At 45.7% G+C, this 18,679-nt stretch overlaps 1 protein-coding gene across 1 annotated transcript in view; it reads left to right on the top strand.

Annotated features, from left to right (window-relative positions):
* Positions 1–17,919, top strand: part of RHOT2 (ras homolog family member T2) — a 166,301-nt gene extending 148,382 nt beyond the window's left edge. Inside the window, exons 17-19 of the mRNA XM_068243463.1 lie at positions 9,316–9,438; positions 13,261–13,457; positions 14,897–17,919. Coding sequence (XP_068099564.1) covers positions 9,316–9,438; positions 13,261–13,457; positions 14,897–15,014 — 438 coding nt within the window. The 3' untranslated portion in view covers positions 15,015–17,919. The remainder of the gene's footprint in view (positions 1–9,315; positions 9,439–13,260; positions 13,458–14,896) is intronic.
* The last annotated feature ends 760 nt before the right edge of the window (positions 17,920–18,679 follow it).

The following is an 18,679-nucleotide window of genomic DNA, read 5'->3' as shown; positions in this document are numbered from 1 at the left end:
ATGACTCATCAAATATGGCCGCCGGCCATGTCAATCAATTTACCACAGGATTCCTGGAGACAAGATGGCTGAATCAAAATCAAAATGGCTGCTATCAAAATCAAAATGGCTGCTATCAAAATCAAAAATGGCTGCTATCAAAATCAAAATGGCTGCTATCAAAATCAAAATGGCGTTGTTAAAATCAAAATGGCGCTATCAAAAATCAAAATTGCGCAGTCAAAATCAAAGGTGCGCTATCCAAAATAAAATGGCTGATGTCTGCTATACCATACAATATGACAAATTTAGGATGACTCAGTGGATATAACGATTGGGCGTTGTCCCACAATTGCTATGCAATCAACTATAAATGACAGGAATTTTACTTCTGTCTACACTTTAACCTCCGCTGGCCTGTGTTACTACACAGAGCAAGCGGGTAACATATATATAATTTTGGAATAAGATATCTATTGAGTCATCCTAAACTGTGCTAGGCGTGGCCTGCACATACTGCGGCAAAATACCAAAATATAAATACTTAGAGGAGGTAGCTTGAAGTCTAGCTTTTATCCAAAAACAAGTTATGGAATTCACAGCCAGCGATACTAAAACTATTGATTGTGTTAATCTAAAGAAAAATGTACCCACTGAATAGGTTTTATTAAAGATACGGAGTAAGCAATTCCTGTGCACTGGAAGAACTCACTCCCTTTGGCTATAAATTACTATAAAATAAGAAAAATAATTGTCAATAAATCAAAAGTTCAGATATCTGTGCTGTGATAAGCCATATAACTAAAACAAAAGAAAAAATTGGTCATTGATAATTACCAAGATGGCGTCTAGGGCGTGTTCCTTTGGGCGTGATCATCCAGAATGCATGGATTCCCCTGTGAGCCCTTTCTGCTGGTGATCTGATGATCCCTCATTGAATGACCCCTCTCTTCTTATTCTCATCACTACCTATGGTCCTGCCCAGGAGATCAAATCTTCCAGCCTATCACAAGGCAGTGGGAGTGATCAGTGGGAGTTTCCTGTAACTAATCTTTAACCCAAGTGTAATCCTGGATTTCATCCTCTGGAGGTGCTGTTGGCTAACTAATCACATTCTTAATGGGATATGTGGCAAAACTAAAGACATTTTGACTGTGTTCTATTAATTATAACTCACAGTGAATAAATCAATGATATAATTCCTCTATGGATAGCTGATCTTGATTGAATCACTGGTTCTGTTTTATTATACAGTGACAGTTTCTACCATATCCAAGATAGATTTGATTTTATCCAAAATCATAGTGGCATACTTAAAATCATCATGGATCTCTCATTATAACACATTGTGCATGTTAGCAAAGTTTTATATCTCTCTCCATTAATATGATGGTCTACAATGCAACAAGGGTAAATATACAGTATTTTCATACCATTTTAGATATATCCATTCAAATCATGTTGATATTAATACATATACATTTTTATATTATTATTGATTTGTATTAACTCCTGATAAAACATAATTGATGGTAACCATTATATAAGGCTTGATCATAAAGTATTTGTATTACTCTTTGTATGATACATTTCTACTCATAAGGCATACATATGAGTGAGTCATGTGTTATTCTCTGAGTCGTGTCCTTAGATTGGAGGCATGTGTTCACACTTTGTTTGCTATGTCACCAAGTTTCTTGGTTTGCAACAATGACTAATTTCTAAAATATACAAGCCTTAGAGATTGTATTCAGAGGTTCATCTTTTCAGCCTCCTCTGTTGGGCAATTGTACACAAATGCTAGTTATTCTCAAACAAAACCAGTTAAGACTTGTCTCTTTCTCATTGTTCTCAGACTCCTCTTGTTTGGCAAGGCAAGGTAACTGTGTTAACTATTAGTCAGATTGTGGTCTCCTTTCTATTCAAAAACACTCTTGTATGGCTAACCACTTGCTAACTAACATCTGATCTTCCTTGAGACACACAGACTGGACAATTCAGCATTGCTATATTAAAATAGGCTATACATTTCTATATAATCAATGCACCTATATTAACCTATAATCACCATATATTAAAAAGTCTTTGTCTTCTGTACTCTAAGGGAAGTAAAGTATTAGGTTTATTTTTATTTGATCATACACAGTTCAATTGATCGGAAAAACGTTATTCCGCCATTTGGAGATCTCGACAACACCAAGAGACTGGAAGAGAAATCCATGCCTTGGGTAATCAACTGATGAAGTTCAAGTTGATACTCTATTCAAGAAGTGTGACGCTGAGGACAACAGTTTACTAAAGTGATGAACCGGTAACAAGAGAAAATGTTTTTGTACATGGACAAGGATTTACTTACTGATGTCAAGCTATGATAAAAGCCACGGCACGCAGGAAGCCACAAATGAAGACACATATGATATGCTATTGGTGGATTCTAATACACAACTTGAACATGATCATTTTTTATTTCAGGAAAAAAAGAAACACTATTGTAAGAGAAGTAATCTCAACTTTTACTGTAAATGGATAATACCACTTAATCTACAGTATGCCCAGCGCCTGGACAAGACTGACTGCTGGATTTGCTCATACAGCCCTTATCCTTGAAGACGACGCCCAACCTAGCCATTCCAGTACCGGTTGAAGAGTATGTAAATACTTTGCATGAAAGTTAAGGAAAATATTCTTCAGAAATGTTCAATCATGCAATTCATGGACTGCAAATGACAGCTTAGACTTCTGCTTCTTGGTGGACAATCATCAATATCCTAAATGATGAAAAGATATGATCAGCAAGGGACTATCGTAAATCTGCATTGTGAATGGAAAACTGTACTAACTTACAACCTCAATGATAAAACGATACAAACATCTGTTTGAAAATACAACTTGGAGATAGCCGTTGTTACTTATCCTTTTCAAGAAGGCATCCTGGGGCAAATGAAATTGCCCTATGACTGGATATAGCCTACAATTCATCGCCTGTCGGTGGAAAGGGAAGATGCTCCATAATTAGAGGAACACCCGATACATGACTTGAAGAGCAAGAACAGCTCAAATATCAATTATATCTCTAGTCCTTATATGTATAAGAGACGTACTAGAGAGACTAAGAGAGTGACACTCCTTCAAGTGCAAAGACTGGCGCATACACTAGACTTATAGGTCCAAGATGACTGGTTATAGCCAACTCAGAAAATATAGAGTTATTTGCGGGACTGTTTGATAATATTACAGATGAAATGTTCTAAACATTTGGAATTGCTAATGATGTGTTAAAGTGGCCGACTAAACTGCTAGTAAAACACTGGACTGGTACTAGATTACTGTAAAGCAGAATAAGGGGAGATGTGAGCTATTGTGAGAACTGCGTGTTGTAACTTTCTATACAAGAATTACAGACACTTGGTTGAAATCTGTCTGAAACATACGATACCTGTTAAAGAGTTTTCCAGCAAAGAAAATTCTGTAGCACTACTTCTTCCAATATAAATGAATGATTGGTGTTGAGTTCTACTTTAATCACAGAGAAAAAATACAAGTGACATATCCAGTATCAAGAATGTAATTGCCTTGGATATTCATATCTGAGAAGACTCTGAGCTTAACAAGACAACAATCATATATCAAACTGAATCTATAGAATAATCTATCACATTTGACTTTTTGAGAAAATAATCATAGCAAGAGTCGGATACAAGGACGATCACAGTCTACAACACAAGTTTCAAAGACTTTCAACTCAGGGGTAAGGAGTCTGATCAATTCAAGAAAGAGAATGAGTCCATAATACTGGAAACATGGAGAAGCAACTTCAACTATGAGATGTTAAAGGGACTTCGAGCTCAGAGTAAAAATAAAATTTGAACTTACCCAGGGCTTTCTCCATCCCAGCCCTGGTTGGGACGTCCCACGCCGGCCTCCTGGCTCTTCTCCCGGCGGCTGTCTGCATAGCGCGTACAGGCCGGTCCCCCGGGAGACACTGGCGAGTGTCGGGCCTTCTCCTTCCCCATACGTCACGAATGACGTCACACGCCGGCCGCCGCGCGTCATGTGCGATTAAACCGCGCATGCGCCGTGCTGTCACGCCGGCCGCCGTCATGTCGCGCGGCGGCCGGCGTGTGACGTCATTCGTGACGTATAGGGAAGGAGAAGGCCCGACACTCGCCAGTGTCGCCCGGGGGACCAGCCTGTCAGCGCTATGCGGACAGCCGCTGGGAGAAGAGCCAGGAGGCCGGCGTGGGACGTCCCGACCAGGGCTGGGATGGAGAAAGCCCCGGGTAAGTTCAAATTTTATTTTTACTCTGAGCTCGGAGTCCCTTTAACACATGTGATTTATTGAGAACTACTGCAACTAGCTAGCTTGCGACTTGCATAACCAAGAACTTTTCAATCCTTAAACTTTTACTATAAAATCTACATTTATGTGGAAAGATAACATTACTTTATGAGATTCTGCTGGTAAACTACAATATACGTTGTACTACTGCATACCTTATGCGAGAAACCCTGTGGTATAAGAAAGATGTAGTTAACTGCATTAATACATAGTACTAACTAATTAACCTTTTGTAAGCTAACAATAAAACATTTGCATTGTGCTCAAAAGAACTTAGGGTCCACATGAACTGTATAGTTCCTGTTTATACATTTTGAACTTTAAGTTTTATTACATGACTTGAAATGAGAAACAAATGCTGCCTAGAATTTCTGTACATGTCTACACAAGCTACCGAGATGATAGAAACGTCAGATCCAAGGGTGAATCCATACATATGTCATACACAAGACTAAAACCAAATTTAGGCCAGCAAAATACGTGTATGTTGAAGATATTAATCTTACTACTGAACCTGTTGTTAATCTGACAAAGCCAAACATGTTCCAATTAACCTCCCTGGTGGTAAGCCCGAACTGAGTTCGGGTTCAGCCGCCGCAGAGGATTTCTCAGGCCCTGGTGGGCCGATTTGCATAATTTTTTTTTTTTGGGTACACACAGCTAGCACTTTGCTAGCTGCGTGTACTAGCCGATCCGTGCCGATTCGCCGCTACCCGCCGTGCCACCCCCCCAGACCCTTTGCGCAGCCTGGCCTATCAGCGCCATGCAGCTCTAAGGGGTGGATCGGGACTCCCCCGTGCGCCATGACGTGGATGACGTCATCCCGATCATCGCCATGGCGACGGGGAAGCCAAACAGAAAATCCCGTTCTGAACGGGATTTCCTGTTTGCTCTGATTGCCGGAGGTGATCGGAAGGGGAGGGGAGATGGCGCTGCACAGCGGCTATTATGTAGCTAGCGCTAGGCTAGCAACATGATGTAAGAAAAAAAAATTGTGATGCGCTGCCCTCTGGCGGTTTTAATAGACCGCCAGGGAGGTTAATGAACAGGAGTCAGAAGAACCTGAAAACTCGATAGACTATATTGTGAGAAAACCAGAGTGAGAAGAATAAGAGCAGATTAAATTGTGGAGCTGGCGACCTGGTTTCACTGTGTAGCGGGGCTGTCAGATTCCTTGTTATAATGCATTGAAACCCTGTCTTGTATATTCTTTTTAGTCAACTATAATTTAAATAAGCCTAGCAAAAGATGTATACATGTCAAGAGATAATGGCCTCAATTCACTAAGCTTATCTCCTGTCTTTAATAACGTTTCTATAGTTGTCACCATGGTGATGAGGCATGTCGTATTCAGGAAACATTTTACCTCAGGCAAACCTAAAGTTACCTCTTCTGTCTTTAAGTTAACTCTTCAATCCTTAAAATAACTCCAGAATTCTAAAGTTAAACACAGGCTGTTAATTAACTGGATGTGAAAATAAATACAGAGGAGGTATCTTAACTACAGAGGAGGAAACTTAAAGCGGAATATAACCCTGCATTTCAACTTTGCTCTAAAATATTATTTACAGCATATTATATGCAAAAAGCATTTTTTTTTTTACTAGACCAGCATTGGAAGGGTTAAACACAGACGTTTCAAGTTCCGTGGAGAGATAGGCAGAAGTTCAGATTGTTACATTCTATGTATCTATTGATAAACAGTTACACACTCTTTGGCTGTCCTCCAAGCTCCTTCTCAGTCAGAGAGATGAGTCATTCAACACTTAGATACATTTCTGTAAACAAAATGTATCTCTTTTCAGCTTCGGATGCGTCTGCAGAAATCTAAAGGAACTTTAAAGCCCTGTGTAACCCTTCCAATGCTGGTCTAGTAAAAAAAAAAAATGCTGGTTGCATATAATATACTGTAAATAATGTTTTAGAGCAAAGTTGAAATGCAGGGTTATATTCCGCTTTAACTACAGAGGAGGTAACTTAAGGAATGAAGAGATAAGATAACTCTCTCACTTTGTGGAGGTAAGTTTTCTCTTGCTTTATTATCTCTAGCATGATCTTAGTGAATTGAGGCCAATAAGTTACCTCCTCTGTAGTTATTTTCACACACAGTTAATTAACAACCTGTCTTTAACTTTAGAATTCTGGAGTTATTTAAAGGATTGCAGAGTTAACTTAAAGACAGAAGAGTTAACTTTAGGTTTGCCTGAGGTAAAATGTTTCCTGAATACTACATGCCTTATCACCATGGTGATAACTCTAGAAATGCTATTAAAGACAGGAGATAAGCTTAGTGAATTGAGGCCATTGTCAGTTATGTGCTAGCTAGAGTTATTCCATAAACAAGTGCAATAGCTTCATTTCAAATGTATTTTGCAAGATAAATTGTTTTTAATTTCTTCTGGAGGTTTGGATAATCGTTTCAGACAAAGCAAGGTCACCATGTTTTTCTGTATTTTGGGAATTAAATATGCTGAAATTAGTGATGGCAGCAAACCTCAAATGTTATGGTAAACTTACAATGTCAGATTGATAAAGAAAGATTATGCTTAATATCACACACTGCCACCTGGCGGTTTTATAATCTTTATATATTTTTGATATTTCTTTATAAACAATTATAGAATTAAATGATTTAGATAACTGATCAATATAGATGTTATTTGATTAGACTATAAGAATAGTTACAGTTTAAATACTGTATTAAAATTGCTGTAGGCTGTAAGTTACAGACCTGCTTTGCTGGGTCTCCATTTCTGGAAAAGGACAGACACATTCCAAACTAATTAGTAGAGGGATATATTATCAGAAGTGTGTCATGAAAAAGATAGCTAGAATAAAGATTAATATTTAAAAGTGCTAATGTCTGGGGCAATTAAATGAATCAGCAGGTCAAAATGGCTGCTGACGTCCATTTTTTAATCAACTACGCCAAATTCACCCAAAAAGCAAATGTCCGTATGTGTAAATAATCCAAACTACGTAAATTCCAACCGATAAGTTAAATAAGGAATTTGTAAACAAAAAATGTTACCGGAAAACTATGCAGCGCCATATTATGGATGCAAAAATAGCCTACCACCATGGTCTAATGTCAAGGTAAGTACTGAAGACGTTATCTTGGATATCCTCTTAATCTTTCACCAGACTACCTGCGATCTGGCCCCTCGCCCAGCTACGTTCATGTTGAAATGCCCTGAGCTATTCACACCAGGATTCCACAAAATAGTCAACTGTTCCGTATAAGAAGGGCGGTTTCTCATCTGTCTGAAAGAAGCAATCGTCAAGCCGCTACTCAAGAAATCATCCAGACCCAGATACTCTAAACAGCTACAGACCCATCTCCAACCTCCCCTTTCTGCCAGGAACTGCACCCTTGACCCTCTTCAATCTAACTTCAGAAAACATCACAGCTGTGGAGCAGCCCTCACCCAGATCTGCAACAATCTGCTCATGGCAAGAGACTGAGGCCAATGTCCCATCCTGACTTTCCTCGACCTCTCAGCAGCTTCTGACACAGTTGATCAGGAAATCAGCCTGGTTGAGCAGTGCGCAGCGTGGGAGTACTGATTGATGGGGAATTAATATAGAATAAAAATACCTGTGCCTCCAATAGTATAGTTCTATATGTCTTTAATAAAACCATCTCATACAGTTAATGATAGAAATAAAATGAAATTAATGGTGATAATCAGCTTCACGCACACTTACATACAAATTGCGTAGCAGGTTAACAATCTTCCTTGCCAGATCTCCTAAAACGGCATCCAATTTATCTATCAATAGTGCACTATTGAGCCCACAATCCCCATAGACCTCAATTCCTCCTAATGGATCCTTAAAAATGGTTTAAAAATAGTCCAGTGACTCTTGTCCTCTCCAGTATTATTTTCAAATGGCACTTACAGAAGTCCGCATCAATGGACAAAATTCATCAAGCAGCACACTTAAGAGAACACTAAAAACTAAAAATTACAAATTCCGCATAGCGGGTATATTTCCTGGAACAGCACTCTCCTCACTGAGGCATATATTCCGTTCTCCGCAATGGGAAATTAATCTTCAGGAATCAAATCTCAACTGTTTTGAAACATTCCTTCTTTCACCTAAGGAATATTGCAAGGATTAAGCACCTCATACCTCCAGCAGATCATCCAACCCTAGTTCATGCCTTCGTCACATAACAGATGGACTACTGCAGTGTTCTCTATACCAGCCTTCCAAACAAAGACCTGCACCGCCTGCAATTAGTACAGCATGCCACCGCAAGGCTGTTAACTGGCCAACCCTGCCATTGCCACATAACCCTTCGCTCACTCACACACGCACACACACAACCTTAGATCAAAGGAATCTAATAACTTGATCACTTCCAGAGTCCACCTCGAGGCAGAGCCTTCTGTCATGCTGCCCCTACACTTTGGAACACCCTGCCACACCCAATCAGGACATCTCCATCCCTGAAAATTCACCTGTTAAGTCTGGCATTTATGAATACCTGACATTTACCTCTGTAACAGTCTAGAGTGCTGCCCTGTATTGATCTAAGTCATATCTATGCTCTTTGACTCCTATGTTAGAAAAGCGCTTTCAAAATGTTATTGTATTGTATTGTGGATTAGGTATTCCAAACATGATAAAGATTCTCACACAGATCTGCGTATATTGAGGAAATAAAGAATTTTGACTCATGAGTCTATGCAAAAATATATATATTGTTTTATTGCACCAAAAATGTCCCCATAAAGAATTATTTTTGAGACATTTTGGTCTCTGCAATAGAAATAGGTATTTTTGCATACAATTATGAGTCAAATTTCTTTATTTCCTCAATACACGCAGATGTGTGCAAAGCTGAGAATATTGCTGTCTGTATTGTCTGATTAATGTCTCTGTAAACATGTCGCAGTCACAGCAGTCAGCACAGTTTACTGTCAGGTGTGCAGCATTTGCAGTTCTCTCATGACAGGTGCTCTTCATTCCCCCATTTCTCTCTCCAGCTGTTCGAGGTGGACGTGGACACGGAGTTCCTGAAGCAGTCTGACGCTGCCTGTGACGTGGCCTGTCTCATGTATGATGTCAGCGACCCTAAATCCTTCAACTACTGCGCAAGTATCTACAAGGTGAGGCCTGCGAGGAGGAGGTGGGAGATGCAGCCTGTAGGGGGCACTAGAGAGCAGCTAATGATCTCATTATTCCATGCCCAACAGCAGCCAATGAGGGCACAGTGTTCCCAGCGTGACTTTCTTGTTTGCTGAGCCCTGTCTCCACCCCAACCCTTACAGCAGCAGTCAATAAGGGCACAGTGTTCCCAGTATGACTTTCCTATTAGCTGACCCCTGTCTCCACCCCCCTTTATAGCAGCAGCCAATGAGGGCACAGTGTTCCCAGCATCACTTTCTCATTAGCTGACCCTTGTCTCCGCCCTCCTTACAGCAGCAGCTAATGAGGACACAGTGTTCCCAGCATCACTTTCTCATTGGCTGACCCCTGTCTCTGTTCCCCTTACAGCAGAAGCCAATGAGGGCACAGTGTTCCCAGCATGACTTTCTCGTCAGCTGACCCCTGTCTCTGTTCCCCTTACAGCAGCAGCTAATGAGGGCACAGTGTTCCCAGCATCACTTTCTTGTTAGCTGACCCCTGTCTCTGTTCCCCTTACAGCAGCAGCCAATGAGGGCACAGTGTTCCCAGCATGACTTTCTCATTAGCTGACCCCTGTCTCTGTTCCCCTTACAGCAGCAGCCAATGTGGACACAGTGTTCCTAGCATCATTTTTTCATTAGCTGACCCCTGTTTCTGGTACCCTTACAGCAGCAGCCAATGAGGGCACAGTGTTCCCAGCATGACTTTCTCATTAGCTGACCCCTGTCTCTGTTCCCCTTACAGCAACAGCCAATGAGGGCACAGTGTTCCCAGCATCACTTTCTCGCTAGCTGACCCCTGTCCCCGCCCCCCTTACAGCAGCAGCCAATGAGGGCACAGTGTTCCCAGCATGACTTTCTCATTAGCTGACCCCTGTCTCTGTTCCCCTTACAGCAACAGCCAATGAGGGCACAGTGTTCCCAGCATGACTTTCTTGTTAGCTGACCCCTGTCTCCGCCCCCTTACAGCAGCAGCCAATGAGGGCACAGTGTTCCCAGCATGACTTTCTCGTCAGCTGACCCCTGTCTCTGTTCCCCTTACAGCAGCAGCCAATGAGGGCACAGTGTTCCCAGCATGACTTTCTCGTCAGCTGACCCCTGTCTCTGTTCCCTTTACAGCAGCAGCCAATGAGGGCACAGTGTTCCCAGAATGACTTTCTCGTTAGCTGACCCCTGTCTCTGTTCCCCTTACAGCAGCAGCCAATGAGGGCACAGTGTTCCCAGCATCCCTTTCTCATTAGCTGACCCCTGTCTCTGTTCCCCTTACAGCAGCAGCCAATGAGGGCACAGTGTTCCCAGCATGACTTTCTCATTAGCTGACCCCTGTCTCTGCCCCCATTACAACAACAGCCAATGAGGGCACAGTGTTCCCAGCATGACTTTCTCGTTAGCTGACCCCTGTCTCCGCCCCTTTACAGCAGCAGTCAGTGAGGCCACAGTGTTCCCAGCATGACTTTATTGTTAGCTGACCCCTGTCTCTGTTCCCATTACAGCAGCAGCCAATGAGGGCAGAGTGTTCCCAGCATCACTTTCTCATTAGCTTACCCATGTCTCTGTTCCCCTTACAGCAGCAGCCAATGAGGGCACAGTGTTCCCAGCATGACTTTCTTGTTAGCTGACCCCTGTCTCCGCTCCCTTACAGCAGCAGCCAATGAGGGCACAGTGTTCCCAGCATGACTTTCTTGTTAGCTGACCCCAGTCTCCGCTCCCTTACAGCAGCAGCCAATGAGCACAGTGTTCCCAGCATCACTTTCTCATTAGCTGACCCCTGTCTCTGTTCCCCTTACAGCAGCAGCTAATGAGGGCAGAGTGTTCCCAGCATCACTTTCTCATTAGCTGACCCATGTCTCTGTTCCCCTTACAGCAGCAGCCAATGAGGGTACAGTGTTCCCAGCATGACTTTCTTGTTAGCTGACACCTGTCTCTGGTACCCTTACAGCAACAGCCAATGAGGGCGCAGTGTTCCCAGCATGACTTTCTTGTTAGCTGACCCCTGTCTCTGTTCCCCTTACAGCAGCAGCCAATGAGGGCACTATGTTCCCAGCATGACTTTCTCGTTAGCTGACCCCTGTCTCCGCCCCTTTACAGCAGCAGTCAGTGAGGCCACAGTGTTCCCAGCATGACTTTATTGTTAGCTGACCCCTGTCTCTGTTCCCATTACAGCAGCAGCCAATGAGGGCACAGTGTTCCCAGCATCCCTTTCTCATTAGCTGACCCCTGTCTCTGTTCCCCTTACAGCAGCAGCTAATGAGGGCAGAGTGTTCCCAGCATCACTTTCTCATTAGCTGACCCATGTCTCTGTTCCCCTTACAGCAGCAGCCAATGAGCACAGTGTTCCCAGCATCACTTTCTCATTAGCTGACCCCTGTCTCTGTTCCCCTTACAGCAGCAGCCAATGAGGGCGCAGTGTTCCCAGCATGACTTTCTTGTTAGCTGACACCTGTCTCTGGTACCCTTACAGCAACAGCCAATGAGGGCGCAGTGTTCCCAGCATGACTTTCTTGTTAGCTGACCCCTGTCTCTGTTCCCCTTACAGCAGCAGCCAATGAGGGCGCAGTGTTCCCAGCATGACTTTCTTGTTAGCTGACCCCTGTCTCTGGTACCCTTACAGCAGCAGCCAATGAGGGCACAATGTTCCCAGCATGACTTTCTTGTTAGCTGACCCCTGTCTCCGCCCTCCTTACAGCAGCAGCCAATGAGGGCACAGTGTTCCCAGCATAACTTTCTTGTTAGCTGACCCCTGTCTCTGTTCCCCTTACAGCAGCAGCCAATGAGGGCACAGTGTTCCCAGCATGACTTTCTTGTTAGCTGAGCCCTGTCTCCTCCCCTTTACAGCAGCAGCCAGTAAGGCCACAGTGTTCCCAGCATGACTTTCTTGTTAGCTGACCCCTGTCTCTGCCCCCCTTACAGCAGCAGCCAATGAGGGCACAGTGTTCCCAGCATAACTTTCTTGTTAGCTGAGCCCTGTCTCCGCTCCCTTACAGCAACAGCCAATGAGGGCACAGTGTTCCCAGCATCATTTTTTCGTTAGCTGACCCCTGTCTCTGTTCCCCTTACAGCAGCAGCCAATGAGGGCACAGTGTTCCCAGCATGACTTTCTCGTTAGCTGAGCCCTGTCTCCTCCCCTTTACAGCAGCAGCCACTAAGGCCACAGTGTTCCCAGCATGACTTTCTTGTTAGCTGACCCCTGTCTCTGCCCCCCTTACAGCAGCAGCCAATGAGGGCACAGTGTTCCCAGCATAACTTTCTTGTTAGCTGAGCCCTGTCTCCGCTCCATTACAGCAACAGCCAATGAGGGCACAGTGTTCCCAGCATCATTTTTTCGTTAGCTGACCCCTGTCTCTGTTCCCCTTACAGCAGCAGCCAATGAGGGCACAGTGTTCCCAGCATGACTTTCTCGTTAGCTGACCCCTGTCTCCGCCCCTTTGCAGCAGCAGCCAGTGAGGCCACAGTGTTCCAAGCATGACTTTCTCGTTAGCTTACCCCTGTCTCCGCCCCTTTACAGCAGCAGCCAGTGAGGGCACAGTGTTCCCAGCATCACTTTTTTTGTTAGCTGACCCCTGTCTTCGCCCCCTTACAGCAGCAGCCAAGGAGGGCACATTGTTCCCAGCATGACTTTCTCGTCAGCTGACCCCTGTCTCCCGCCCCCTTACAGCAGCAGCCAATGAGAGCACAATGTTCCCAGCATGACTGTCTTGTTTGCTGACCCCTCTCTCTGCCCACTTACAGCAGCAGCTAATGAGGGCAGAGTGTTCCCAGCATGACTTTCTCGCTAGCTGACCCCTGTCTCTGTTCCCCTTACAGCAGCACTATATGGAGAGCCAGACCCCCTGCCTGTTTGTTGGATGTAAGTGGGATCTGGGCGAGGTGAAGCAGCAGCATGGAATCTCTCCATCTGAATTCTGCCACAAGCACCGCCTGTCGCCCCCCTACCACTTCAGCTGCCACGGGGCGGTGGACAGAAGCCTCTACAACAAACTGGCCACAGCCGCTGCCTTCCCGTGAGTATTCAGCTTCAGGGAGTGTTGGGAAATACACAATTATCCAGCATTGTTAGCAAATATATGGCTGGAATACTGTCATCAATAACGGGGTACAGGACACATAATGTTGGGGAGCACTGCTCTAAGCCGTGTTGTGATATCACTTCATGTACAATTATACACACTGACATACCTATAGTATATATGAGCGTACGCCATCTCTCCCCACTATCTCTACCTCTGTCTACTTTCACTGACCCCCCCTCCCCCCCCTTCTATTACCTCCAACCATTCCTTCTGTTTTACCTCAGTCTCTCTCTCTCTCCCCACCTCTCTGTCTTCTCTCTCCACCTCTCTGTATCTCACCGTCTTTCTCTTCCCCCTCTCTCTCCTCTCCACCTCTCTGTCTCTCTCTTCTCTCCACATCTCTATGTGTCTCACCAGCCGTCTCTTCTCTCTCTGTCTCTCTTCCCTCTCTGTGTCACTCTCCACCTCTCTGTGTCTCTCTCCACCTCTCTGTGTCTCTCTCTCCCTTTCTGTCTCTCTCCACCTCTCTGTATCTCTCCACCTCTCTGTGTCTCTCTCCACCTCTCTGTATCTCTCCCCCTCTCTGTGTCTCTCTCCACCTCTCTGTGTCTCTCTCCACCTCTCTGTGTCTCTCTCCACCTCTCTGTGTCTCTCTTTACCTCTCTGCGTCTCTCTCCCCCTCTCTGCGTCTCTCTCCACCTCTCTGCGTCTCTCTCCACCTCTCTGCGTCTCTCTTCCCTCTCTGTGTCTTTCTCCACCTCTCTGTATCTCTCCACCTCTCTGTGTCTCTCTCCACCTCTCTGTGTCTCTCTCCCCCTCTCTGTGTCTCTCTCCACCTCTCTGTGTCTCTCTTCCCTCTCTGCGTCTCCACCTCTCTGTGTCTCTCTTCCCTCTCTGTGTCTTTCTCCACCTCTCTGTCTCTCTCCACCTCTCTGTGTCTCTCTCCACCTCTCTGTGTCTCTCTCCACCTCTCTGTGTCTCTCTCCCCCTCTCTGTGTCTCTCTCCACCTCTCTGTGTCTCTCTTCCCTCTCTGCGTCTCTCTCCACCTCTCTGTGTCTCTCTCCACCTCTCTGTGTCTCTCTCCACCTCTCTGTGTCTCTCTCCCTCTGTGTCTCTCTCCCTCTCCCTCTCTCTCCACCTCTCTGTGTCTCTCTCCACCTCTCTGTGTCTCTCTCCACCTCTCTGTGTCTCTCTTCCCTCTCTGCATCTCTCTCCACCTCTCTGTGTCTCTCTCCACCTCTCTGTGTCTCTCTTCCCTCTCTGTGTCTTTCTCCACCTCTCTGTATCTCTCCACCTCTCTGTGTCTCTCTCCCTCTCTGTGTCTCTCTCCCTCTCTGTGTCTTTCTCCCTCTCTGTGTCTCTCTTCCCTCTCTGTGTCTCTCTTCCCTCTCTGTCTCCTCTCTCTCACCGGCCGTGTCTTCTCTTGCAGCCACCTCCATGACACAGAGCTGAGCACGGCATCGTTCTGGTTGCGCGTGGCGCTGGGAGCCACGGTTGCTGCTGTCGTGGGATTCACGCTCTACAAAGCGCTTCTACGCAGCAAATAGCGGACATTACCTCTCTGCACCCAAACGTGAACCAGCCTCATAACTCGCTCCAGCCCTAACCACTGTGACTGACAGACGACTGGCTGCGTTCCCTGTCACCCATCCCTTATAACTGACCGCCTAGAGGGTGAAGCTATCCTCTATGATGGAACACCTGGAGGGTGGAGCTATCATCTATAACCGAACACCTGAAAGGTGGAGCTATCGTCTATGGTGGAACACCTGGAGGGCGGGGCTGTCTTCTATAACAGAACATCTGTAACCTGGAAGTTGGAACGGTCTTCTATAATGGGACGCCTGGAGGGTGGGGCGATCTATAGCAAAACACCTGTAACCCAGAGGGCGGGGCTATCTTCTATAATGGAACATCTGTAGCCTGGAGGGCGGGGCTATCTTCTATAATGGAACATCTGTAACCTGGAGGGTGGGGCTATCTTCTATAGCGGAAAACACCTGGAGGGCAGGGCAGTCTTTAATGAAACACCTGTAACTTGGAGGGCGGGGCAGAGACTCAGACCACTGGGGGATCTCCCCATTGGAAGCCTCCAGGGAAGACGCTTAATGATAGTTACAGGGCATGTTTTCATCTGGGTAATAGTGCCTCAATGCTATATACATTTTTGTTAAAGGAGAGAGCGGTATAAAAAGGTTTGCTTGTACTTGTCAGCCTCCCGTTGTCTTGTAGGTCCCCGCTGTCAATCCTAGTAAAACCGTGCACCACTGGGCATGCGTTGACCCAGCCACCCGCCTCCTTGATTGCACTTTCATGGCCGGGGGAGGAGCACAGCACGTTGAAACTTGGGAGGGAGGAGCACAGCACGCTGAGACTGGGGGGGGGGGGGGGGGGCTGGAAGAAGCCCCAGGTAAGTAGAAGCATTCCGCCTAGGATATACTTTAAAGGGTGGCTCTAAGCATAAAGCTAGCCATATGTCTAGTGATGATGGTCAGATTCCACCAAGAGATAAATCTCTCGCTAATCGAATCTGAATAGGGAGAGATCTGTCAGCTGCCCACACACCACATAAAATCCATCCAGAATCGGTCTTGTGATGCCACCCCACCAGCCCGATGATGTCCACTAATGTGTGTCGTCCACAACCTCTAGCTCCCCCCCCCCCCCCCGTGCCCAGTGCAGTATACATTACCTGTCCATGTCCGCCGCTGGCTGCGGGCTCCATTCATACACACACCCAATGTGCTTGCCGATGTGACGTGGGAGCATTTGACATCAACCCACATGTATGGCGGTAACCACATGGAGCAGGAACCCAAAAACCCTCACATACCCCTCAGCGCCCCACAGTCAGAGCGTGCTGTGTGTAAGGAGTGGAATAAGTATTTCATCCCTTATGGAAAGATGACTTAGTACTTGGGGCTTGATTTACTAAGCGGTGCTAACCTACTTAGCACGTCTAAAGTCTTTAGGCGTGCTAACCAGGGTGCTAAGTAGGTTAGCACCGGTTTTCTCAATAAGATCTCACATTTCAACTGAGTTTAGACGTGCTAAGGGCCAGTGCTAAAGTTAGCACCGTTTTGTAAATCGAGCCCTTGGTGGTAAAACCTGTGTTGGCCATCACAGAGGTCGGACGTTTCTTGTAGTTGGGCATCTCAGAGGTCGGACATTTCTTGTAGTTGGCCATCACAGAGGTCGGACGTTTCTTGTTGGCCATCACAGAGTTCGGACTTTTCTTGTTGGCCATCACAGAGGTCGGACCTTTCTTGTTGGCCATCACAGAGGTCGGACTTTTCTTGTAGTTGGGCATCTCAGAAGTTGAACGTTTCTTGTAGTTGGCCGCCAGGTTTACACATTTAGGAGGGATTTAGCCCACTCCTTTGCAGATCTTCTCCAGGTCAGTGAGGTTTCCAGGCTGATGCTTGGCAACTGGACCCTTCAGCTCCCTCCACAGATTTTCTATTGGATTACAGTCTGGAGAGGGGCTAGACCTCTCCAAGACCTTCATGTTTGCTTGAGTGGAAAGGAGCTTTCTGATTCTCCCCCTGCATGATGAGGGCAATCGCTGCAACGTCCTTTCTAGGGATGATTAATCAGATGCCAATCATTTCTCCTTGCAGCTTGATATTGGGCCAATCGGAAGAACTTTCTGTCATTTTTATTGGTCCACATTCAGGCTGAATAACATTAATTTTGAGTTTCATAGCACTGTAATGTAATTTCTTCTTTATCAGCAGTGCCCTTGTGTGTGTGGCCCCCGGTGTGTGTGGCCCCCGGCTCTTATAGCTGGAGAATCGAGAATGTTCAGAAACAGGCCACATTGGACAGAATGCCTCGTTATAAGGAGACAGGTCGTCTTTACAGTAAACATTAATTAGAGGATGCTGGAGCTGCTGGAACTACAAGTCTCAGCAAGCCTACAGCAGCCCCGCTGATAGAGGGAGGAGTGACAGCGCCCATCAGTGGTACAGTCTATCTATGCAGTAGGAGGGTTAGCTGAGTGAGGATACTATGATTGGATACTTTCCTATCATATTACATAGATGTGATAAGATTGTACAATCAGGATTGTATCATTAGTTGGCACCTTCAGGAAATTCATTGTACTCTGTGGTCTCCTTTGCTCCTGGCCTCTCAGGAGTGCTTGCTGGGAGTTGTAGTCCCCCACCAGGTAAAGAACCCCCCATTACACAGCACTGTTTTCTCCATTGTTCGGTGGCGTCACACTGCGGGATAAAAATAAAGCGCTATATTTTATGAATCGTTTATCTCCATCGGCGACAGACCGGAGGTATTTTAATTTATCATCCTGAGAGTATTTTCTTATTTTAAGGGTCACAGATTGGTATAAAATGACTGATTTTCTGGGCTGGAAATAAACTGGAAGCTGCACAAATATTCTTTACTAAATACTGAACAATCTGATAATAAAAGTGTTTTTAATTGGTCCAATCCCTGTGTGACCGTTTCCTTTATTGTTCTTTTGGGTAAAGTGGGTGTACGGGGGATGGGGTGACAGCGGCATATGAGGGAAGGGGCAAGAGCGGGCATACGAGGGATGGGGCGAGAGCTGGTATATGTGGGATGGGGCAACAGCGGGCATATGAGGGAAGGGGCAAGAGTGGTTATACGAGGGATATGGCAAGAGCGGGCATATGAGGGATGGGATGAGAGTGAGCATACAAGGGATGGGGTGAAAGCGGGCATATGTGGGATGGGGTGAGAGCGGGCATATGTGGGATGGGGTGAGAGCGGGCATATGTGGGATGGGGTGAGAGCGGGCATATGTGGGATGGGGTGAGAGCGGGCATATGAGGGATATGGCGAGAGCGGGCATACAAGGGATATGGCGAGAGCGGGCATACAAGGGATATAGCGGGAGCAGGCATATGAGGGATGGGGGCAAGAGCGGTTATACGAGGGTTGGGGTGAGATTGGGTATACGAGGGACATGGCAAGAGCGGGCATATGAGGGATGGGATGAGAGTGAGCATACAAGGGATGGGGTGAAAGCGGGCATATGTGGGATGGGGTGAGAGCGGGCATACAAGGGATATGGCGAGAGCAGGCATATGAGGGATGGGCGCAAGAGCGGTTATACGAGGGTTGGGGAGAGGTCAGGTATACGAGGGATATGGAAAGAGCAGGCTTACGAGGGATGGGGCAAGAGTGGGTATACAAGGGATGGGGTGAAAGCAGGCATATGAGGGAT

Source organism: Hyperolius riggenbachi, chromosome 7 (genome assembly GCF_040937935.1).
Source record: "Hyperolius riggenbachi isolate aHypRig1 chromosome 7, aHypRig1.pri, whole genome shotgun sequence".
NCBI lineage: Eukaryota > Metazoa > Chordata > Amphibia > Anura > Hyperoliidae > Hyperolius > Hyperolius riggenbachi.
Note: the sequence above shows the minus strand (reverse complement) of the source record. Positions and strands in the feature narration are given on the sequence as shown.